The sequence below is a fragment of the Mizuhopecten yessoensis genome, unplaced genomic scaffold (genome assembly GCF_002113885.1).
Source record: "Mizuhopecten yessoensis strain PY_sf001 unplaced genomic scaffold, ASM211388v2 scaffold1775, whole genome shotgun sequence".
In the NCBI taxonomy this organism is placed as follows: Eukaryota; Metazoa; Mollusca; class Bivalvia; order Pectinida; family Pectinidae; genus Mizuhopecten; species Mizuhopecten yessoensis.
Genome location: NW_018404215.1, coordinates 349422 through 374704, shown reverse-complemented (window position 1 = coordinate 374704; position 25283 = coordinate 349422). Strand labels below are relative to the sequence as shown.

At 36.3% G+C, this 25283-nt stretch overlaps 1 protein-coding gene across 1 annotated transcript in view; it reads right to left on the bottom strand.

Annotated features, from left to right (window-relative positions):
• Window positions 1-22384, bottom strand: part of LOC110440522 (ankyrin repeat domain-containing protein 29-like) — a 32119-nt gene extending 9735 nt beyond the window's left edge. The window contains exons 1-2 of the mRNA XM_021483658.1: window positions 22252-22384; window positions 7545-7655 (exon numbers count right to left, since the gene is read on the bottom strand). Of these exons, the coding sequence (XP_021339333.1) occupies window positions 7545-7655; window positions 22252-22263 (123 nt within the window). The 5' untranslated portion in view covers window positions 22264-22384. The remainder of the gene's footprint in view (window positions 1-7544; window positions 7656-22251) is intronic.
• Between the last annotated feature and the right edge of the window lie 2899 nt (window positions 22385-25283).

The window sequence follows — 25283 nt, the reverse complement described above, 5'->3', positions numbered from 1 at the left end:
TGAACGTTAGTACATACTGGTACATTAGTACAAACTCCTACATTAGTACAAATTCATACTTTAGTACACACTGGTACATGAGTACACACCCATACATTAGTACACATTCGTGCATTAGTACAAACTCATACTTTAGTACACACTCACACTGGTATATTAGTACAAACTTGTACATTAGTACACACTGGTATATTAGTACAAACTTGTACATTAGTACACACTGGTACATTAGTAAACACTGGTTCATTAGTACACACTCATACATTAGTACAAACTGGTACATTAGTACACACTGGTACATTAGCACACACTCGTACATTAGTACACACTGGTATATTAGTACAAACTTGTACATTAGTACACACTGGTATATTAGTACAAACTTGTACATTAGTACACACTGGTACATTAGTAAACACTGGTTCATTATTACACACTCATACATTAGTACACACTGGTACATTAGCACACACTCGTACATTAGTACAAACTTGTACATTAGTACACACTGGTACATTAGTAAACACTGGTTCAATAGTACACACTCATACATTAGTACACACTGGTACATTAGCACACACTCGTACATTAGTACACACTGGTATATTAGTACAAACTTGTACATTAGTACACACTGGTATATTAGTACAAACTTGTACATTAGTACACACTGGTACATTAGTAAACACTGGTTCAATAGTACACACTCATACATTAGTACACACTGGTACATTAGTACACACTCATACATTAGTACACACTCATACATTTGTACACACTCATACTTTAGTACACACTGGTACATTAGTAAACACTCGTACATTAGTACAAACTCATACATTTGTACACACTCATACTTTAGTACACACTGGTACATTAGTACACACTCGTACATTAGTACAAACTTGAACGGTAGTACATACTGGTACATTAGTACAAACTCGTACATTAGTACACTCTCTTCGTTAGTACACACTGGTACATTAGTACTCACTGGTATATTCGTACACACTCGTACATTAGTACACACTGGTACATTAGTAAACACTGGTTCAATAGTACACACTCATACATTAGTACACACTGGTACATTCGTACACACTCGTACATTAATACAAACTTGAACGTTAGTACATACTGGGACATTAGTACAAACTCGTACATTAGTACACACTCATACTTTAGTACACACTGGTACATTAGTACAAACTCGTACATTAGTTCCACTCTTCATTAGCACACACTGGTACATTAGTACACACTCGTAAATTAATACAAACTTGAACGTTAGTACATACTGGTACATTAGTACAAACTCGTACATTAGTACACACTCATACTTTAGTACACACTGGTACATTAGTACACACTCATACTTATGTACACACTGATACATTAGTACACACTGGTACATTAGTACAAACTAGTACATTAATTAGTACACACTCATACATTAGTACACACTGGTACATTAGTACACACTCGTACTTAGTACACACTCGTACATTAATTAGTACACACTCATACATTAGTACACACTCATACATTAGTAAAAACTCCTACATTATATATATATAATTTGTACAAATTCATACTTTAGTACACACTGGTACATTAGTACACACTTGTACATTAGTACATACTGGTACATTAGTACACACTCGTACATTAGTACACACTCGAACATTAGTACACACTGGTACATTAGTACACACTCGTACATTAGTACACACTCGTACATTAGTTCAAACTCCTACATAAGTACACATTCGTACATTAGTACACACTCGTACATTAGTACAAACTCCTACATTAGTACAAATTCATACTTTAGTACACACTGGTACATGAGTACACACCCATACATTAGTACACATTCGTGCATTAGTACAAACTCATACTTTAGTACACACTGGTACATTAGTAAACACTTGTACATTAGTACACACTCATACATTAGAACACACTGGTACATTAGTACACACTGGTACATTAGTACAAACTCATACATTTGTACACACTCATACTTTAGTACACACTGGTACATTAGTAAACACTCGTACATTAGTACAAACTCATACATTTGTACACACTCATACTTTAGTACACACTGGTACATTAGTAAACACTCATACATTAGTACAAACTCATACATTTGTACACACTCATACTTTAGTACACACTGGTACATTAGTAAACACTCGTACATTAGTACAAACTCATACATTTGTACACACTCATACTTTAGTACACACTGGTACATTAGTAAACACTCATACATTAGTACAAACTCATACATTTGTACACACTCATACTTTAGTACACACTGGTACATTAGTAAACACTCATACATTAGTACAAACTCATACATTTGTACACACTCATACTTTAGTACACACTGGTACATTAGTAAACACTCATACATTAGTACAAACTCATACATTTGTACACACTCATACTTTAGTACACACTGGTACATTAGTAAACACTCGTACATTAGTACAAACTCATACATTTGTACACACTCATACTTTAGTACACACTGGTACATTAGTACACACTCATACATTAGTACACACTCATACATTAGTACACACTCATACATTTGTACACACTCATACTTTAGTACACACTGGTACATTAGTAAACACTCGTACATTAGTACAAACTCATACATTTGTACACACTCATACTTTAGTACACACTGGTACATTAGTACACACTCATACATTAGTACACACTCATACATTTGTACACACTCATACATTAGTACACACTCATACACACTCATACTTTAGTACACACTGGTACATTAGTACACACTGGTACATTAGTAAACACTCGTACATTAGTACACACTCGTACATTAGTACACACTCGTACATTAGTACACACTCGTACATTAGTACACACTCGTACATTAGTACACACTCGTACATTAGTACACACTCGTACATTAGTACACACTCGTACATTTGTACACACTCATACATTTGTACACACTCATACATTTGTACACACTCATACATTTGTACACACTCATATTTTAGTACACACTGGTACATTAGTAAACACTCGTACCTTAGTACACACTCATACATTAGTACACACTCATACATTTGTACACACTCATTCTTTAGTACACACTGGTACATTAGTACACACTCGTACATTTGTACACACTCATTCTTTAGTACACACTGGTACATTAAGTAGTACATACTCGTACATTAGTACACACTCATACATTAGTACACACTCATTCTTTAGTACACACTCGTACATTAGTACACACTCGTACATTTGTACACACTCATTCTTTAGTACACACTGGTACATTAATTAGTACACACTCATACATCAGTACACACTCGTGCATTAGTACAAACTCATAATTTAGTACACACTCGTACATTTGTACACACTCATACTTAGTACACATTGGTACATTAGTACAAACTCGTACTTAGGTACACACTCTTCATTAGTACACACTGGTACATTAGTACACACTGGTACATTAGTACACACTCGTACATTAGTACACACTTGTACATTAGTACACACTGGTATATTAGTACACACTTGTACTTTAGTACACACTCGTACATTAATTAGTACACACTGGTACATTAGTACACACTTGTACATTAGTACACACTGGTTATATTAGTACACACTGGTACATTAGCACACACTTGTACATTAGTACAAACTGGTACATTAGTAAACACTGGTACATTAGTACACACTCGTACATTAGTACAAACTTGAACATTAGTACACACTCGTATATTAGTACAAATTCGTTCATTAGTACAAACTCATACTTTAGTACACACTGGTACATTAGTACACACTGGTACATTAGTAAACACTCGTACATTTGTACACACTCATTCTTTAGTACACACTGGTACATTAGTACACACTGGTACATTAGTACACACTCGTACTTTAGTACACACTCGTACATTAGTACACACTCTTACATTAGTACACACTCGTACATTAGTACATACTGGTATACTAGTACACACTCGTACATTAGTACACACTCGTACTTTAGTACACACTCGTTCATTAGTACACACTGGTATACTAGTACACACTCGTCCATTAGTACACACTCGTCCATTATGACACACTCGTACATTAGGTACACTTCACAGGTGTACTGTTCTGCACAAATAAATAGTTTTTAGAGTAAAATAATGTTCACATACATTTGCATTATCACGATTAAACATTGCCGTTTTTTTTTTTATCAAACTGCACATCAATTAACAGGTTAAAGTGACATATTATTTTGCATAACAGTGTGATACTTGAATTTATCACTTATTTTGTTCTTCAGTTCTTCCCTGATACACAAATAAGCACTTAATAACAACACTCGTGACTTTTAGGTCAATTAATAAAAATTATTACTGTTCAAATCATGGAAACTCTTAAGTTTGCACTTGTTCACCTGTGAGAACAAAGAAATTGGTCAGTCGGTCAATTGTCACCCTGCACGAGTGAACAACAATAGTTATCATTATGGCTGGCTGATCGAGATCTGGCCTTCCGCGTCAAAACAAGACAATTAACTTCAGTCTTATTGGCACCTTTAAAAATTTGACTTAAGCAGAGGAAACTTTAGTATGTACTCGATACAACCACTATATTCAACTGTACAGGTTTCGAGACATCCGTACTAAATTTACTCATATAAAGAGGGGACAACATCGGGACCGAGTGAAACATCTGAGTCATCCACTGTATTCTATTTAAGCAAGTTAGACACAAACCAGTTTTACTGTAAGTGATAAAATAATAATGTCAACCAATACTGATGCCAGTCCTACTGGTATTACCCCTTAGGCCTGATGCCAGTCCTACTGGTATTACCTCTTAGACCTGATGCCAGTCCTACTGGTATTACCCCTTAGGCATGATGCCAGTCCTACTGGTATCACCCCTTAGGCATGATGCCAGTCCTACTGGTATTACCCCTTAGGCATGATGCCAGTCCTACTGGTATCACCCCTTAGGCATGATGCCAGTCCTACTGGTATTACCCCTTAGGCATGATGCCAGTCCTACTGGTATTACCCCTTAGGCATGATGCCAGTCCTACTGGTATTACCCCTTAGGCATGATGCCAGTCCTACTGGTATTACCCCTTAGGCATGATGCCAGTCCTACTGGTATTACCCCTTAGGCATGATGCCAGTCCTACTGGTATTACCCCTTAGGCATGATGCCAGTCCTACTGGTATTACCCCTTAGGCCTGATGCCAGTCCTACTGGTATTACCCCTTAGGCCTGATGCCAGTCCTACTGGTATTACCCCTTAGGCCTGATGCCAGTCCTACTGGTATTACCCCTTAGGCCTGATGCCAGTCCTACTGGTATTACCCCTTAGGCCTGATGCCAGTCCTACTGGTATTACCCCTTAGGCCTGATGCCAGTCCTACTGGTATTACCCCTTAGGCCTGATGCCAGTCCTACTGGTATTACCCCTTAGGCCTGATGCCAGTCCTACTGGTATTACCCCTTAGGCCTGATGCCAGTCCTACTGGTATTACCCCTTAGGCCTGATGCCAGTCCTACTGGTATTACCCCTTAGGCCTGATGCCAGTCCTACTGGTATTACCCCTTAGGCCTGATGCCAGTCCTACTGGTATTACCCCTTAGGCCTGATGCCAGTCCTACTGGTATTACCCCTTAGGCCTGATGCCAGTCCTACTGGTATTACCCCTTAGGCCTGATGCCAGTCCTACTGGTATTACCCCTTAGGCCTGATGCCAGTCCTACTGGTATTACCCCTTAGGCCTGATGCCAGTCCTACTGGTATTACCCCTTAGGCCTGATGCCAGTCCTACTGGTATTACCCCTTAGGCCTGATGCCAGTCCTACTGGTATTACCCCTTAGGCCTGATGCCAGTCCTACTGGTATTACCCCTTAGGCCTGATGCCAGTCCTACTGGTATTACCCCTTAGGCCTGATGCCAGTCCTACTGGTATTACCCCTTAGGCCTGATGCCAGTCCTACTGGTATTACCCCTTAGGCCTGATGCCAGTCCTACTGGTATTACCCCTTAGGCCTGATGTCAGTCCTACTGGTATTACCCCTTAGGCCTGATGCCAGTCCTACTGGTATTACCCCTTAGGCCTGATGCCAGTCCTACTGGTATTACCCCTTAGGCCTGATGCCAGTCCTACTGGTATTACCCCTTAGGCCTGATGCCAGTCCTACTGGTATTACCCCTTAGGCCTGATGCCAGTCCTACTGGTATTACCCCTTAGGCCTGATGCCAGTCCTACTGGTATTACCCCTTAGGCCTGATGCCAGTCCTACTGGTATTACCCCTTAGGCCTGATGCCAGTCCTACTGGTATTACCCCTTAGGCCTGATGCCAGTCCTACTGGTATTACCCCTTAGGCCTGATGTCAGTCCTACTGGTATTACCCCTTAGGCCTGATGCCAGTCCTACTGGTATTACCCCTTAGGCCTGATGCCAGTCCTACTGGTAATACCTCTCATAATTCTCTCTAACCCTTGACACATTTTTCAAAGTACATTGAAAATTATAAAATTTTATAATTATTGTACGAAAATAGGGTCTAAACTTTCTTGGGCACATAATTTTTGTTCAACAGAGGAAAAAATTGCCCCTTAACATTTGACAGTGTTTATTAAAATCATACTGGAATTTGTTTTAATTGAAGTGTTTCTGTTGGACAAGAATGCTAAAAATGAAAAAAAAATTAGAAAGCTAATTTGCTCTCTAAAAATGCTCCAGATCTTCTAGACATAAGGCTGTTGAGTGATGACAAGACAGACAAACAGATGAGACAAACACATTCCAGGTAACACCCTCTGCTTTAGATCATATGGAGGGTATAATTAAAATACTGAGCAAAAATTAGTTCTTTTCATCTGTGAATCTTTTTTATCAAACTGACTTCGAGGAAAAATAAGCCATATTTAATAAAGAATTGACTTCTGGAGGAAGAACAGTGTGTCTGTACAACCACATACTACAATAAACAGAGGTTGTCATCACTCACAGACAAATGTTGGCCCCTTAAAGTGCTGTACTTGGTGTTTATTACAATATAATATACAAGCTTACCTTGTCTTTACAGTCCACGTGACCACTTGGTGTTGATTACAATATAATATATAAGCTTACCTTGTCTTTACAGTCCACGTGAACACTTGGCGTTGATTACAATATAATATACAAGCTTACCTTGTCTTTACAGTCCACGTGAACACTTGGTGTTGATTACAATATAATATACAAGTTTACCTTGTCTTTACAGTCCACGTGAACACTTGGTGTAGATTACAATATAATATACAAGCTTACCTTGTCTTTACAGTCCACGTGAACACTTGGTGTAGATTACAATATAATATTCAAGCTTACCTTGTCTTTACAGTCCACGTGAACACTTGGTGTTGATTACAATATAATATACAGGCTTACTTTGTCTTTACAGTCCATGTGAACACTTGGTGTTGATTACAATATAATATACAAGCTTACCTTGTCTTTACAGTCCACGTGAACTTTTCCACTGTCCAGCACACGTTTGAGGAGGTCAAAGTTTCCTTGGAGTGCCGCCAGGTGGAGCTGCTGGTCAGACGGAGTCTCCTTCTGAAATTCATAGAAATTCATATCCACTTTGAAAGATGAATAACAATTATCTGCAGCACAAAGGTTTCGGGACATCACATCTCCTCCCAGAGTTGGCACCAGTGTGAGAGACGAGCGCAGTCGGTGATAAGAAATTGATGATATTCCATTAAATCTTTATACACATGCCGTCTGCCAGTCTTGTCTCGATTTACATTAATATCTTACAGTATAGCTGCAAACAAGCAATGAAGCTGGTGGACTTGGTGTAAAATACTTTGAAGAATGAGTGGTATTGGAAAAATTCTGACGAGGTAATAAAAAGTGATCCTCATTTATCAAGACTTTAAACCATGCGATTATATAAAGCAAAGATAAAACTATTACTTGCATTATTTTTGTAATATATATCAACAAAATGTGATACTAGCCAGAGGTATTTACAAATTACATAACAACTCCACATGAAATTTGATAAAGAGAAAATAAATATTTACTAAGCAGTTAATTATTACGCTAAAAGTATATGATGAAACAAGCCATTAACTTTGGTTAATTTTGAAATCACCGGCAAATAATTTACAATTTTCAAAGCACTGAATTACAGTGCATGGGGATAACATTATAACATTATAAACATCCTACCTACCATATCAAAGAGTATCAACCTTGATCAGTGAATTATGGCCTATAATCTGGAAATTTGAAGGATGATGGAGTTGTAAATTTCAATAATTAGCTTCTTCACAAAGTGTGTATGTATGTCCAGCTAAACTTGTAGATAGAGCAGTGTGTAGATTTGGTGGCTTACACATGTGGTGGGAAGCATGTGTAAGGGAGTGTGTTCTCTGCACAAGGCTATCTTATCAGCAGTTACATCGGTGTGAAATGGCACCATGGGATTCAGTCTTATGGCCTAGACGTTAAACCATGGTTAGTTTGATTAAAACTTCAAACCTTTCACATTTCAAGATAGAAAATGTACATATGTCAGTAATTAAATAATCACATGAATATGACAAAATGGATAAATCCTTCCTGTTTAAAGCCATGGACACTTCAAAAAGATGGACATTTCATAGCTATAATAGAGTCGATAACCTGTGATTATGCTAACAAAACTTTGAATAACTACACTTGCCTTGGCATGTTATTCTAAACCAAGTAAGCTTAACAGTATGTGAACAACTTTTTAAGTAATAAAATGTTCAAAATATTTTTATTCAGGATAAAGGTAAATGTTTAGATGTTTTGAAATGAAAATTCTCATAAAAGTTTAAGTTTATCACGATCACTAGTCAAGGTAACAAGCCACCGAACAACTGCATGATGGCTGCTGTAGAGGAGTGCTTACAGGGATTCTAGCATGGGATGGACGGGGGCGATAACTCATATCTACCATTATCATTCCTATCTATCGGCACATCCAATAGGTGAACTTTCTGTATTAGTACTTTGACATGTAGAAATGTTAAATGTATCTGGGTTGTCACTTCGTCATATCCGATATCATTGATACCCAATATGAAAGTTAAGTATGTATGTAGGGCTGTTGGTCTGTCGGGAGGAATTTATCACAAAATGTTTTAATCTACCACTCTGTATATAGTACAAGAAGACTAGATGCCAAGACAAGCGTAGAATAGGGATGCTTCATTTAGCAGCTAACACAATTCTGTCAGTATCAATTTCATTGTTCTCACAGTTCTAAATCTTACAATGTACTTATAAAAAGATGTTCCTGAAATCAAGCTTGTGTAGGTCGCACTTAAAAATAACTATAGTTACACGAAGAAAATTGGTTTCTTCTTATCTTAACTTTATAAATAACTTTAAACTGAGAATTCCAGAGGTGTATATACAATAAAATATCTTGATATAATTGTATACAGACATGAGTTAGTACTACAGTAGATGTTTCGGCTGATATACTCGTAGACCTCGGAAATTTGCCACATATCATATAACTTTTAATCAAAAACTCAGATATTTTAATCATGAATTGATCACAATTCATTTAGCTTAGTCAACCTTCATTGCCATGTATTTGAGCCAGTATAAACTGAATACTACCTTCTATTTCTGTTGAGTATATTGGTATGTCCCTAATGGTTGCCAGAGGTAAAACCACCAACAAACCTAGTTGTTCATGGTCCAACTAACACAACACAATGGATTACGACTTGATGATTATAATTGATATTGTATTGTTGTGAAGGATTTATTGCTACCGTAATGACAGTTTGTCCTCCAGTATGGGCCCCATGCCATCTCATCATGCTATCTGTACTCTCACTATCATAAGCCTGTTTTCAACCTCGATCAAGATATTGTTATTTGCTAAACAGTCAGTAGGACTGGACAGTATTTGGTTCTCAATGAAAACAAACCCCACACCTAAATAATAAGCATTATACTACTCTCAGCTACCTGTCATATAAATTAGGCCATCAACAACACATGTCTCAATTCATTAGATATTTTCATTGTTAGTGACATTGATATATACACGATATATTGTACCTAAACAAATAAATACTTAAATAATAAGAAAGTACTCCTTTAAAGAAACAGTGGTCAACCATAAAAGTTCCCTGCCAAGTCACGTCAACATATCACCAACAATAAAACAATAGACCCCTGGCTGAATAAGCACTGGGCACAACCAGAATGTTTTTATAATCATGAATTTGACAATAATGAAGTAATTCATTGTTGGGGCGTCAGCCTAGAGGCTGGCTGACCACACTTATGATCTGGATATATAGGCTTTTGCTTGCGTCCAGTATTGTCATATTAAATTATTTACCTTGTTAGTTTGTTTAGGGTTTAATGTCTAATAGCTAAGGTCATACAAAGACAGATTCCTTGAGAGACACCACAGCTAAGGTCATACAAAGACAGATTCCTTGAGAGACCCCACAGCTAAGGTCATACGAAGACAGATTCCTTGAGATACCCCACAGCTAAGGTCATACAAAGACAGATTCCTTGAGATACACAACAGCTAAGGTCATACAAAGACATATTCCTACAGAGACACCACAGCTAAGGTCATACAAAGACACTTGCGTCCAGTATTGTCATATTAAATTATTTACCTTGTTAGTTTGTTTAGGGTTTAATGTCTAATGGCTAAGGTCATACAAAGACAGATTCCTTGAGAGACTCCACAGCTAAGGTCATACAAAGACATATTCCTACAGAGACACCACAGCTAAGGTCATACAAAGACATATTCCTTGAGAGACACCACAGCTAAGGTCATACGAAGACAGATTCCTTGAGAAACACCACAGCTAAGGTCATAAAAAGACAGATTCCTTGAGAGACACCACAGCTAAGGCCATACAAAGACATATTCCGAGAGAGACACCACAGCAAAGGTCATACGAAGACAGATTCCTTGAGAGACACCACAGCTAAGGTCATACGAATACATATTCCTAGAGAGACCACAGCTAAGGCCATACAAAGACATATTCCGAGAGAGACACCACTGCTAAGGTCATACGAAGACAGATTCCTAGAGAGACACCACAGCTAAGGTCATACAAAGACACTTGCGTCCAGTATTGTCATATTAAATTATTTACCTTGTTAGTTTGTTTAGGGTTTAATGTCTAATGGCTAAGGTCATACAAAGACAGATTCCTTGAGAGACACCACAGCTAAGGTCATACAAAGACAGATGCCTTGAGATACACCACAGCTAAGGTCATACAAAGACAGATTCCTAGAGAGACACCACTGCTAAGGTCATACAAAGACAGATTCCTTGAGAGACCCCACAGCTAAGGTCATACGAAGACAGATTCCTTGAGAGACACCACAGCTAAGGTCATACGAAGACAGATTCCTTGAGAGACACCACAGCTAAGGCCATACAAAGACAGATTCCTTGAGATACACCCCAGCTAAGGTCATACAAAGACAGATTCCTAGAGAGACACCACTGCTAAGGTCATACAAAGACAGATTCCTTGAGATACACCACAGCGAAGGTCATACAAAGACAGATTCCTTGAGATACACAACAGCTAAGGTCATACAAAGACATATTCCGAGAGAGACACCACTGCTAAGGTCACACGAAGACAGATTCCTAGAGAGACACCACAGCTAAGGTAATACAAAGACATATTCCTAGAGAGACACCACAGCAAAGGTCATACGAAGACAGATTCCTTGAGAGACACCACAGCTAAGGCCATACAAAGACATATTCCGAGAGAGACACCACAGCAAAGGCCATACGAAGACAGATTCCTAGAGAGACACCACAGCTAAGGTAATACAAAGACATATTCCTAGAGAGACACCACAGCTAAGGTTATACAAAGACAGATTCCTTGAGAGACACCACAGCTAAGGCCATACAAAGACAGATTCCTTGAGATACACAACAGCTAAGGTCATACAAAGACATATTCCTAGAGAAACACCACAGCTAAGGTCATACAAAGACATATTCCGAGAGAGACACCACAGCAAAGGTCATACGAAGACAGATTCCTAGAGAGACACCATTGAAAGGAAAGAAGGAGAGAAAAGAGAGATTTGTAGTGTGGCAATAGTGTAAGCAGATCAATTACGGTCTGTCCAATGTCCTTTAACTAGAGGCCACTGAAGAAATCCACCAATTCTACCCACATATTTAGTCACCTCTTACGACATACAGCTGGATACAGCAGGCAAATTCTTATCCTGGACGTGCACAAGTTTCAAAGCTTTTCAAGATCGTACAGTTATACTGCTTACAGAGATGACAGCAATCTATACAATAAAATACTGAAACATCAGGTTTGAATTACAAGATAATACAGAGCATATATAGATGCATATTTTAATGTTATGTACCTTACGCAAGATGCCTATGTTTTGTTGCAGTTATCTCCCTTTAGATTTTTAATTATTATAACTAATAATTTAGAGCTAACACATTGTTACCAATGTTATAACACTCATGGTTGTTCATGTGTACCTTTCAAAAAAAGCATGAATAAATTATCAAATTACTACTTATAAAGATACTTACACATTACTTTATCAGTGTGTTATCTTTAGAAATGGTGATGTATTTAACTATAACATATAGCATATAGCCTATCTGAGATTGTAAAATCCCCACTAGGATATGAACTTTCGGTGTACCATCGCTTACAGGAAGTACCTAGTTTTGTTCTTTGATCAGTTTTATCTTACTTGTACATGTGCATCACTCATTGAAACTATTATCTAAACCTTGTGAAACTTCAGAGCGGGTTAATCCTAGCAATTATTGTCTCTGACTCAGCTTATGAGTTGTTTGGCAACATTAATGAACTACATACTGTCTTTTCAATCAAAAAGGGGGTGAATTTCACATCTATGTCCAAAATCCTTTAGCTAAAAGTGCTACATGAAACAACAAGTAAATAATGAGATTCCTTTTTACTATCTTAATGTCCAGCTATCTGGGCTTTTATCAGGATAACCAAATTCCGCAGATACTTAACAAACATAAATAATTTCGAACGAGAAACAACTACTGTACGCAATAAAGAAATCTGTTAACCACTCCCAAGCTAAAAAACTTACCCAACTTTCTAAGATCAGACGTATTTATGGACCTCCTTTACTTTTCTGAAATCTAATTTGAATTAAATATGACATTTATTGGGAAGAATTCTTTTCATTTTACTTCTACAGATAAATAAATCAGATTTTAAAACTTCTCTGTAAATGCATTTATGTTCTTATCTATATCAAAGGGCAGGTTGTGGTAGTTAAGGTTAAATTTTATCTTAACAAATGAAAAAGCAAGGATTCATTTTCACATACGATTTCTGTTAAAGATTAAAGCCTGACGTTCTATTCAAGCTTTAGAATTAGTTTTAAATGATACATACATAATGTCAGGCTTTTCACCAATCTACTCAGTATGTTCAGGATCCACCTGACGATATCTGAAATTGTCTCTTTCCTATTTCCATCTCTTTTTGTTTTTATTTCACTTTTATATCAAGAGTATCTAAACTACAGGTAAAAAAAAATCAATTTTGTTAACTATAAATACCCTTTTCTTTTCACATTACATTTAAGTTTCCAGAATGCTTCCTAGGTAATACAATAAATAAGCATACAAGTGTCATACTTCAAGCACCCTGCAGGGAGCTAAATACAGCAAATTTGGTGTAAAACTGTACCCTTGTCATCCAGAGAGCCTAATACAGTAAATCTGGTATAAAACTGTAACCTTCCACTATCACTCAAATTCTCAAAAATGCATGTGTCCTAAAGGGTTAATACAGTAAATCTGGTATTAAACTGTAACCTTCCACTACGCCCTTTCACTCAAATTCTCAAAAATGCATGTGTCCCAAAAGGTTAATACAGTAAATCTGGTATAAAACTGTAACCTTCCACTACGCCCTATCAATCAAATTCTCAAAAATGCATGTGTCCTAAAGGGTTAATAACAGTAAATCTGGTATAAAAATGTAACCTTCCACTATCACTCAAATTCTCAAAACTTCATATGTCCTAAAGGGTTAATACAGTAAATCTGGTATTAAACTGTAACCTTCCACTACGCCCTATCACTCAAATTCTCAAAAATGCATGTGTCCTAAAGGGTTAATAACAGTAAATCTGGTATAAAGTAAATCTGGTGTAAACAAGAATTACCCGTAATTATATGTGTCGCCTGTCCCGCTTTGTCAATATAATAAGCATTTGACAAAGTACATAAGGAAACGGACCAAAACGCAAAATCATAACATTGATTTTTTTAAAGTCCAGAAATTTCAGGTTTTTATAAGAAAAAGTGCAGAAATCCATGAAATGTTTTGAAAGTAGTAGACTCTACTACCCATGATACATGTATGATTGAGGTTTGGTTGGTGTAGCTCTTATACTTTGTCAGAAAAAGCCTAATATGCAAGAGCTAAACGCAAAACCTTAATGTTGAATTTTTTTCTAAGTCCAGAAATTTGAGGGTTTTAGCCAAAAAATACAGAAATCGTTGAAATGCTAGTAAAGGGTGTAATGAATTCAGCTATATATCCCATTATACACCTATGACCCAAGTTTGGTTGCTCTAGCATTTATACTTTGTCAGAAACAGCCTAATATGTAAGAGCTAAACGCAAAACCTTAACGTTGAGTTTTTTTCAAAGTCCAGAAATTTGAGGGTTTTAGCCAAAAAATACAGAAATCGTTGAAATGCTAGTAAAGGGTGTAATGAATTCAGCTATATATCCCATGATACACCTATGACCCAAGTTTGGTTGCTCTAGCATCTATACTTTGTCAGAAACAGCCTAATATGTAAGAGCTAAACGCAAAACCTTAACGTTGAGTTTTTTTCAAAGTCCAGAAATTTGAGGTTTTTACCCAAAAAATGCAGAAATCAATGAAATGTTTTAAGTGCAGTAGACTCCACTACCCATGCTTCATCTATGATCGAGGTTTTGTTGGTGTAGCTTTGTCAGAAACAGAGCTGAACGCAAAACCTTAACATTGTTGACGCCGCCGTCGGAAAAGCAACGCCTATATGTGTCTTTCCGACATCCGTCGTAGGCGACACAAAAATTGTAACCTTCCACTATGCCCTATCACTCAAATTCTCAAAACTTCATATGTCCTAAAGGGCATATACAGTAAATCTGGTATAAAACTGTAACCTTCCACTACGCCCTATCACTCAAATTCTCAAAAATGCATGTGTCCTAAAGGGTTAATACAGTAAATCTGGTATTAAACTGTAACCTTCCACTATCACTCAAATTCTCAAAACTTCATATGTCCTAAAGGGTTAATACAGTAAATCTGGTATTAAACTGTAGCCTTCCACTATCACTCAAATTCTCAAAAATGCATGTGTCCTAAAGGGTTAATAACAGTAAATCTGGTATAAAACTGTAACCTTCCACTATGCCCTATCACTCAAATTCTCAAAAATGCATGTGTCCTAAAAGGTTAATACAGTAAATCTGGTATAAAAAAATGTAACCTTCCACTCAAATTCTCAAAAAATTATGTGTCCTAGGGTTAATACAGTAAATCTGGTATAAAACTGTAACCTTCCACTACGCCCTATCACTCAAATTCTCAAAAATGCACGTGTCCTAAAAGGTTAATACAGTAAATCTGGTATAAAACTGTAACCCTCCACTACGCCCTATCACTCAAATTCTCAAAAATGCACGTGTCCTAAAAGGTTAATACAGTAAATCTGGTATAAAAAAATGTAACCTTCCACTCAAATTCTCAAAAATTTATGTGTCCTAGGGTTAATACAGTAAATTATGTAAAATTTTACCCCTCTGCCCCAACCATCATCACTCCAACTCTCAACATTTCATAATTTCAAGTGTTCATGGAGTTTAATACAGTAAATTTGGTACATATTTATAGGTACATCCCACCTCCTAAATAAATTTAAACATCCAGGGAGCTCAATGCCATAAAATGGTACACTTATCATCTTTTCCTTGTCTAATATTTCAGGTCCCACACAAGGACATTTTTACAATGCCAAATCTGTAACCCACTTTAAATCTGGTGTAACACTGTCAGGCTCCCTATTTCAGATCTAGACCCCTCTGTTAGTTTATCATCTCTTGAAAAAATATCAGAAAGATTTCTTACATAAAATGTCACAAGTCAATTACCTAAATGATAAATTTTCTGACTAAATTTCAAAGGTGAAAAGATATGATTCACACAGTTATCTGTATAAGTTTGTACTATGTAAATATAGCCAGTGATTACTTTCTCTGGCTCAAGCTCTGGTGATAAATCTCAGGACGATAGATAAAGTTATATGGAAAGTCAGGCATTATTGATGACTACTTATTCCTTTCCTCAATCAATCAATTGACCATATAGTTACCAGTCCTAGCTACCTTTACATGTACTCTTACATCAATGCCCTTTACTCATATCCAAAGCATCTAACTAACAATATAAAGCAGTACACACTGCCCAGAGAATTTTCCACAACCTGAAGTCATGTTTTGGGGGGACTCAATGTATATATATATGGTACCATAAAATTTCAAAAACTGTTGATTTTGTAAAAAGAAAATTTAATAGGAATCTCTGTACATGAACAGCTGCAGATTCTAACTGATCTAACTTCTCTTTGAAACTATGTTATTTTACCAGTAACTTAACTTGCTTGATGAAGGTCTTTGTTTGGGGTTTCACGTCCTAACAACAGATAAGTTAAAAGTCTTATGAAAATGTATCCATAGATAAATGGGCAACTCCAGAGACTCACTAAAATGCCATAACCGTGACCCTCAACTGTCACTGTCGCCTGAGTATTGACATTCCGCCCGGTCACATTATACTGACAACAGGCTAACCAGTCTTACTAACATCCTATCTAAAGTAAGCTGAATGACAAGCAAAGGGCAATAATTACCAACATTAAAATCTCTGACTTGTCTCTGTCAGGGAACAGAACCCATAACCTTCCATACTTGGGTGAGGCTCAACAGTTACACCAAGGCCAAAAGTGAGCTATTGCCAAGTATGGCATTAGGAAACAACAGCAGTCAGAGAGAGGATATAAACATAAATATGTTAAATGTTGTGATGGGCGTAACCTACATAGTGTCACTCATTAATACTTTATTTTATCATGATAATAATACAAAGATCTATACCTATATGGCTAAGTTTGTTCTGAGTTAGGTTGAAATACAGCAGGAGTGTAATGGTTTGATACATTCAAGCTATTATCTTGTTGATGAACTTAAATCCCACCCCCTGGAAAGATACCCCAGTATACCATCATAGTGTGAAATTATATTTACACCACATTTAGCTACTTTGTATACATATACATGACATACTCCCCTGTCTCCGTACAACGCCCATGATATAACTGAAACATCCACATCATTTCTGTGTCATTCAAAAACAATTAACATTACATTATGATAAGTAGCTATAGGCCTCCAATATCTTTGACACCAAAACATGCTATTTGTCGATAGAAATTGACAAATATTGCCAATTTGACCCACACGCCTCTGCAAGGAAATCAATATGTACATTTGCCACAATGTGTTATTTTCCATTAGAACAAAAAAATCAAATCCCTAGTCTTTTCTGGTGGTTCAGACTGGAATTAATCCAGTACTATTCTGTCTGCTGTTGCCCCCGACAGCTAGAGACACATCCTATCTCGGCTGGTAACTCAGCTTCACATGTAGGAATAACTTTTCCATTTTTTCTCACATTACATTGAAGATTAAGTGTTGGTTAAGATAAGCTTGAATACACAGTGTGACTGCATCAGCATGGCGAGGAATCTGATGTTTTTAGATAACAGTCAAGGGATGACTTGTCATGACCTTCCAGCTATATATTGTAGGTTGTATTAATGGTGAGTTTTTGGAAAGTTTTAAGAAAAGGATTTCTCCATCTACACAGTACATACCTCTTCTTTTTATAAAGCAGTTTGTATTAAGTATATGTTTATCAACACCTTGTGATTAATCAAACAATAAAAAATCAAGCATTCTTAAGTATTGCGATGTACATCTATTCATGATACAGTATATTCCTTTGAAGGTAATGTGTCTTTTGTGAGAAGAAAACATTATATAAAGTGAATTACGGACACAGATATTTGTGCAAGACTTGCCTATATTTTGTGAACCAACTATATTTCTCAAGGAACTCTTTATCTTGAAATTAATATACAGGAATCACTTGAAAAAATATCATTGAGAAACACTGCTTTTCTGAAAAAAAGCAGAATTCATCTTTAGACTTTAGTATTTTTGGGGCCAATATAAGCTTTTACTTCCCAAAATCTCTTCAAAATATTTTCAATTTATTTGTTTTATTTTAAAATGTTCAGTTTAAATTTGATGTCCATTCAACATCTAACATTTAATATGAAATTATCTTTGATAAAAGAATGTTAAGTTATTTAGACAATCTTTTGGAAAGAAATTATCTAAAGAAGGTCCAGAAACTGGTTCTTTGAATATCAGTAAAGAGTAGCCAACGTGTAAACCAGTGTTGCACGTTGATATGTTGGTCATTTTTCTCAATCACCTTAGGAGGCCTTTTCCAAATTCACTCAAATAATCAGGGCTTTCAGTTGATACTTGATGACATATATCAATTTCAGAAGTCAAATAACATTTTCCCTGAAATTTGAAGGGTCTAAGCACATGTCAAATACAGGTATCCCTCGATATATTTCCTTGCCAGGAGATAATAACTCATTTCTTGCTAAAACACAACAAAGCTAGTATCTGTGTGGGATACAAAGCGAAAGTGTAGAAAATGGACCTAAAAATTAAAGTATTTACTAAAACTGAAAAGTTCAGATGTTATGGCCCAAACAAGCTTTACATTGACTTGATCTGGGGACTTTGATAGTACAAATCTGATGTTTGTTTGGGACAGATTCATTTTTTTAATTTGATTAAAAATATTGAGCTGTTTTGAAGAAATTACTTGTTTTACAAATTAAACATTTCAGCCTAAATAAAAAAAATCTGCAAGACTTTGCAGGTGATTTGTGTAAAGTGATTACCAGAAGAAAATTGATTTAATGTTTTTGTTCACTACCATATGATTATTTCAATTATCAAGAAACCAAATTTGTGTAGCAGAACTGGATGTGGTTGAGTCAATGTGTGCAAGCAACCTGGTGGCTTAATTGGTTCGAGTGTTCATCTAGAGTTCTGAGGTCCCAGGTATGAATCCCTGACTGGCGGTTATATTTTCCCTTTCCTGTTAAATATGACACCTAAGTTAATATACCCTTGGAAGGTGGTATAAAGACTTGTGTCTTCAGGGTGAAAGATTGTTGAAGGAGGGAGGAGTGGAGCGTTCCAGATATCAACTGGGTTGATTGCCAGTGACCGCACATAGAATTCGTTAATTAGGGTATCTGTCTAGAGGTCTGAGGTTTGCATGATCCTTTTCTGGCTGTTACATTTTCTTATATTTTCTTATATGTTATCATGCTTTGATTTGTTTAGATTTGCCTTAAACATGCACAATTGCAGTTTAAAATGTCGCCTCTGAAATAAACCATTGGGCCAAAATTTTGCAAAAAGACAATTCACAGCTTACCGTATGTAATGTACAGAACACTAAGGTGACATTACCAAATCATGAAAATGGATCGACAAATAATAAATTTCTTTATTCGTTCAGAATTCTGCAGATGATATATATTAGTTTATGGTTGTATCAAAAAAAGAATAGCAATGGATATTCTTACTAATGAAATTGTCAGCATTTTAACATTTTATGATGATCTTCAAAATTTGTATGAATACGGATTCCAACAGTCCAAAACAAAATACATAGTCCTTGCAGGCCTCATTTTTGAACAATGTAAACAAAAAAATAGATTTTGAGTTTGAAATACGTCTTCTTATGCTATTCTTACTTACTTGGATCCAATTTGGGTCCTCTCTCCTTATATTTTCTTTTTTAATCTAAAGCAGGGGCGAAGGTTCGTTACAATGTCTAAAATACACATACGCTATTCTGATATAGGCCACAGCACACATAAACGGTATCGGGTTGTTTCACCCTAAATCATGTTTGCCTCAGTTCTTTTCGCCCTATTCTTGATTATGATTAGTTATGAAGCTTAGAAGTTAGTTTTCCTTCTTGGGTCTTATCATCTGCTTTTGGGAGTATCCCATAATGCCTCACGTCCATTATAGTTGCGAAGGTAAACAAATATCTTTATCTGCCGTAATTAAAGTTACCTCAAATACCCAAAACATCGGCAATAGTAATTATTGCACTAGTATGAAAGCCTACCCATTGCTTGGGTGGTAGAGACGACATTTCTGATTGATGCGTCTGTTTTGTAGAGTAAGTCTGAACTGCTCGATGTCAGTCGGAGAAATGAGTCGTTTGCTACTGCATCCGCCGGCTTTTATACTTTCCGCCAGGGTTGCATCAGCCAATCAGCATCGAGCAATGACATCATGTTTGAAGTCTGCAAAAACTTGTCTAAACAATTGCAGAATTCTCTCCTGGAATTTTGCGGAATAATTATGTTTCCGACAGTTAAGAATGTACAAAACAATAACACATCACCTTATTGAAGCTACAAAGGGTCTAGGCATACTTCGTTTACATTTAAAGGTAAGCTTTAAGGTCTGAAATCATGTCTGAATCAAAGTTGACGAATCTCGCCATTTTGAACGGCATGTTCGAGCCAGTCATAAGCTGGAAGATATGTCTTATAACATGGGTGAAATCTACATATCAGTAGATAGTAAATTTGTAACATATACAGTCTGTGACGTTAACTATTTTCCTTACTAGTCATTTGGACTAGTGAACCCATTATTTTAATAGTCCAACTGTGAATTTGCTAGTCCAAATTACAGACTGCTCTTTTTTACAGCATGAAGTGTCAATTGAGATCTATATTGGAAAGTTATTAGAAATCAAAACAAAATGTCTCTCAATAATTAGCTAAAGAAACGGAGCATGGAATGTGATAGCCAATTATCTCTATATAGTATTACTGTTGTTTCCATCGAGCCTTTAAACACTAGCCAGAACCGTAATTTTTTCTTTCAAGTTGAAGCATTTTTTTCTGTCTGTTCACAGACAGGCTTAGCTGGTTTTGAACCTTTCCTCCAACTAAGCAATATCGCCATGGTTGGTTTCACATGGTTATAAACCGGAAGTAATGTTCGGTATCTACTAAAATCTGGAACCCAGTCTCGCGATCGCTCATTGAAACTTCAACGAATATGGTATTTTACAATAGAACTTGTGACAAGCTTTAAAGTGCAAAATATATACCATTAATAATATTTCCATTATTTTGGAGGAAAATTGCCACTAGTCCAGTCGGACTAGTTAAATATTTTCAATACTAGTCCAGACTTAAATTTAGTAGTCGTGGGCATCGGACTAGTGCCTAACGTCGCAGACTGCATATATATGGCTAATATAGTCATAATATGAAGCTTTTCAAGGTCTCCTTTAGCTTTTGTTTGTTATTTAGAACAAGACTCGTTAGATTTGTATGCGGTCCACCAGATCCGCACATGCAATGGATCATTGATTTTTTTCCAGTGGACTGCGACAAAAGTTTCATGTTATTTATGTGTGCTGTGACCCCGATCAGTATAGCATACGTGTATTTTAGACATTTGTAACGATCCCCTGTGTTTGGCATGACACAAAATTAATACTAATATATTTCATTAACTATGTTGCCAGGTAGTGCCAAAACAGTGGACAAAGTTCAAAAGATCAATACAGTCGAGTAGACAATAACTATACAAGTAGCCGGTATACAGTACAACAAGGGTTTCTTTAATGATTGATCAGCTCGGGTTACATTGTTTTTGAAACAGATGTTCACTCTGCAAGCGGCAAGACCAATAACTCATCGTTTTAACTCGCACTTCTCGAGAAAATAAAGAAAGAAAAACAAAGCGAAGTCATTCTAATCAATCGATATGCGTTAAAATCACGATATATACATAAACATAATGCCGAGTTCGCTCATTTACAGTGGGACTCCGCGGTCCGCTACACAACCAACGGAACGTCCCACCTCAAGCAGGCACTAGTGGCACTCTCATACGCCAAGAACGACTATCCTTACCTTTAAAGACATCGCAGGATTGCTAGAGCCTTTAGAATAATTTCCTAAAGCAGTTGTTTCGTCTACTAAGAATATTCTGTCACTCTACAAGCAGTCTGTCAAGTTCTCATCGTTGGGTCTGTCTTCAAGCGGAAATGCGCCAAAGGGACAAAGATTTTGGAATAGTTGCAAAACGTCTTCGTCACATAAACGCTTCACTCGTAAAGTGCACGTTTTGCCAAATATTTGAATCTAGCTTCCTGTGTTTCTTCATCTTTATTTAGTAGGCTATATAATTATAAGTGCGATTTACCATATTAAACAAAGCATCTTTAATTTTTTTCTCAAAGATGGAATGTGGGAAAAGAAAAAAGGATTAATGACCCTACATTTTATGTGTTGTGTGTGGATAAATATTGATACAGAATCTAAACTGTATCAAAAAGATCTCCTCCAGTTAACACTATATTAAAAAATAAAAAATTCTCTGTTGGAAAACATGTGATTTTAGAGGAAATAATCTTAAAAAAAAACAAAAAAAAACAAGAGGCCCAAAAAATGATGGGCCTGAATCGCTCACCTGGTATTAATCTCACACTTCTGATATTAATCTTACACAAAATATCAGTTTTTGATTCAAAAGAGTTAAACGTATGATCCCTGTGACCTTGAAAGTCAAAAAAGAACATTATGGGTATACATTTGCGTATCTGGTTGAACCGTTGAAACGGTTGAACCAGTAAAGAAAACGACAGGCACAGATCTGAACTGAGGCTGACATCAGGAAAATTCAGCACGTGTAGATTATATGGCGTCCAGACGTACCTGATAAAAACTAAAATGCTGACTTATATTGCTTGTTTACGTTATTTCTTTCTAAAACAATGACAAGTCACACGTAGTTTTTAAGATACATTATGTAATTGAGTGGACAGATATAAGAAAGGCATGCTATTCTTGATACATTGTATTTTATTCTCCAAAAATGTGCATTTCAGCTCTGCTTATAGAACGGTCCATTAGTGCATTCGGTCCAGCAGGCAGGCGGGCGGGCATTTCAATCGGGATACACATATGCACCTTAGGTGATTAAGTTGAACAGACTTTATAGCCTTTCATCTCCGCATGCTTTTTTTTCTATTATTATTTTTCTGTACCAATCATTTTACAGTCATTATCATATACATTTAGCATATTACGTATACATTAAACATACATATATACTTACATGATGGTCCATTAGTACACAAAAATATGCATGTTTATGTACTTTCTAGTTATATGTGTTCAGAAATTGAGACAAATAAAAAATCATTTATACTTTACACTTTCCAATTTCTGCCTGGTCTTTCTTGCTGCATTTGCATTCCCCCAGCATGCTTAGTCTGGCAAAATATCATTACCCTGGACCTTTTGGTTAAACATATTTGACCCCTGTGATGTTGAAAATGTATTAAGGTCATTCATTTGAACAAACTTGGTAACCATTTATCCAAGCATAATACTGGCCAAATTAACCATCACTCTGGTCCTTTTGGTTAAATAAAGAAGTTGTTGAATGATTTCAACATACTTGACCCCTGTGACCTTGAATATAAGTCAAGGTCATTCATTTTACAAACTTGGTAGTCCTTTATCCCAGCATGTTACTGGCCAAATATCATCACCCTATTATAAGGCCTCTTGATTAATAGGAAGTTGTTAAATGGTTTTAAACAAATTTGACCACTGCGACTTTAAATAAAAGTAAAGGTCATTCATTTGAACAAACTAGGTAGCCCTTCATCCCAACATGTAACTGTCCAAATAGAAGAAGTTGTTAAAACATATTTTAGTATATTTGACCCCTGTGACCTTAAAAATGGGAGAAAGTCATTCACTTGAACAAACTTGGTAGCCCTTCATCCCAGCATGTAACTGTCCAAATATCATCACTCCAGGCCTCTTGGTAATTCAGAAGTTGGTTAAAGGTTTTAAACATATTTGACCCCTGTGACTTTTAATATAAGTCGAGGTCATTCATTTGAACAAACTTAGTAACCCTTCATCCCAGCATGCTACTGGGCAAATATCATCATCCGAGGCCTTTAGGTTTTGAGGAAGTTGTTTAAAGGTTTTAAACATTTTTGACCCCTATGACCTTGACTATAAGTCATGATACTTTATTCTAGAATTGTTTTTGCATTTTACATTTCTCAAGATTAACCAACAGAAGTTATTTACAACTTTAAAACCAAAATTGCAGTCATTTAATTTTAAAAAAAGTTGTGGCAAAATATTTTTCATGATGCTAAAGTTTTTTAAATCGTATATTTCAAAGCTTATATCCCTAATATTCAATGACATCTGCACTTGGCTAGAGGAAAACTGCATACTTCTTTTTATATTTTCTAATAATTGGAAATAATAAAAAAAAAACATGCTTATTTAATACTCATTTATTCAGTTACTGAATTTATATTGTTTCCAATCATCCGAAAAAAACACCCATCACTTAAATTTCCAGTGTATACAACAAACAATATCATACATACATTTCTTACTCAAAGGGCATGAATCTGATACTTTGTTCTTACATGTCTGTATAGAATACCTGTTTCAACTCCCAAACAAACTACATGATCATGTACATCTTGTACATTATAACCCCATTCTGGCATTCTTATTCAAACATATTTATACTGCAATAGTTGATACTTGGTTACTTTTAAATATCAAAACTGACCTTGACCTTGGTGTAGGTACAAAAATATATTCTAAGATTTAGCATATGTTACATAGGGCTGACTTATGTTCTATCACATATTTCTCTGAGAAAATGACAAATGGTAAAGCTGGTCACTAATTCATTCTAACAGGCCAGTGAATGTCAAAGTACACCACTTTCTTAAACACCTTGTCCATAAAACTAGGGAACTCCAGTCTGCCTTCTACCTATTAACCAAATTGTCTATTAAACTAGGGAACTCCAGTCTGCCTTCTACCTATTAACCAAATTGTCTATTAAACTAGGGAACTCCAGTCTGCCTTCTACCTATTAAACAAATTGCCTA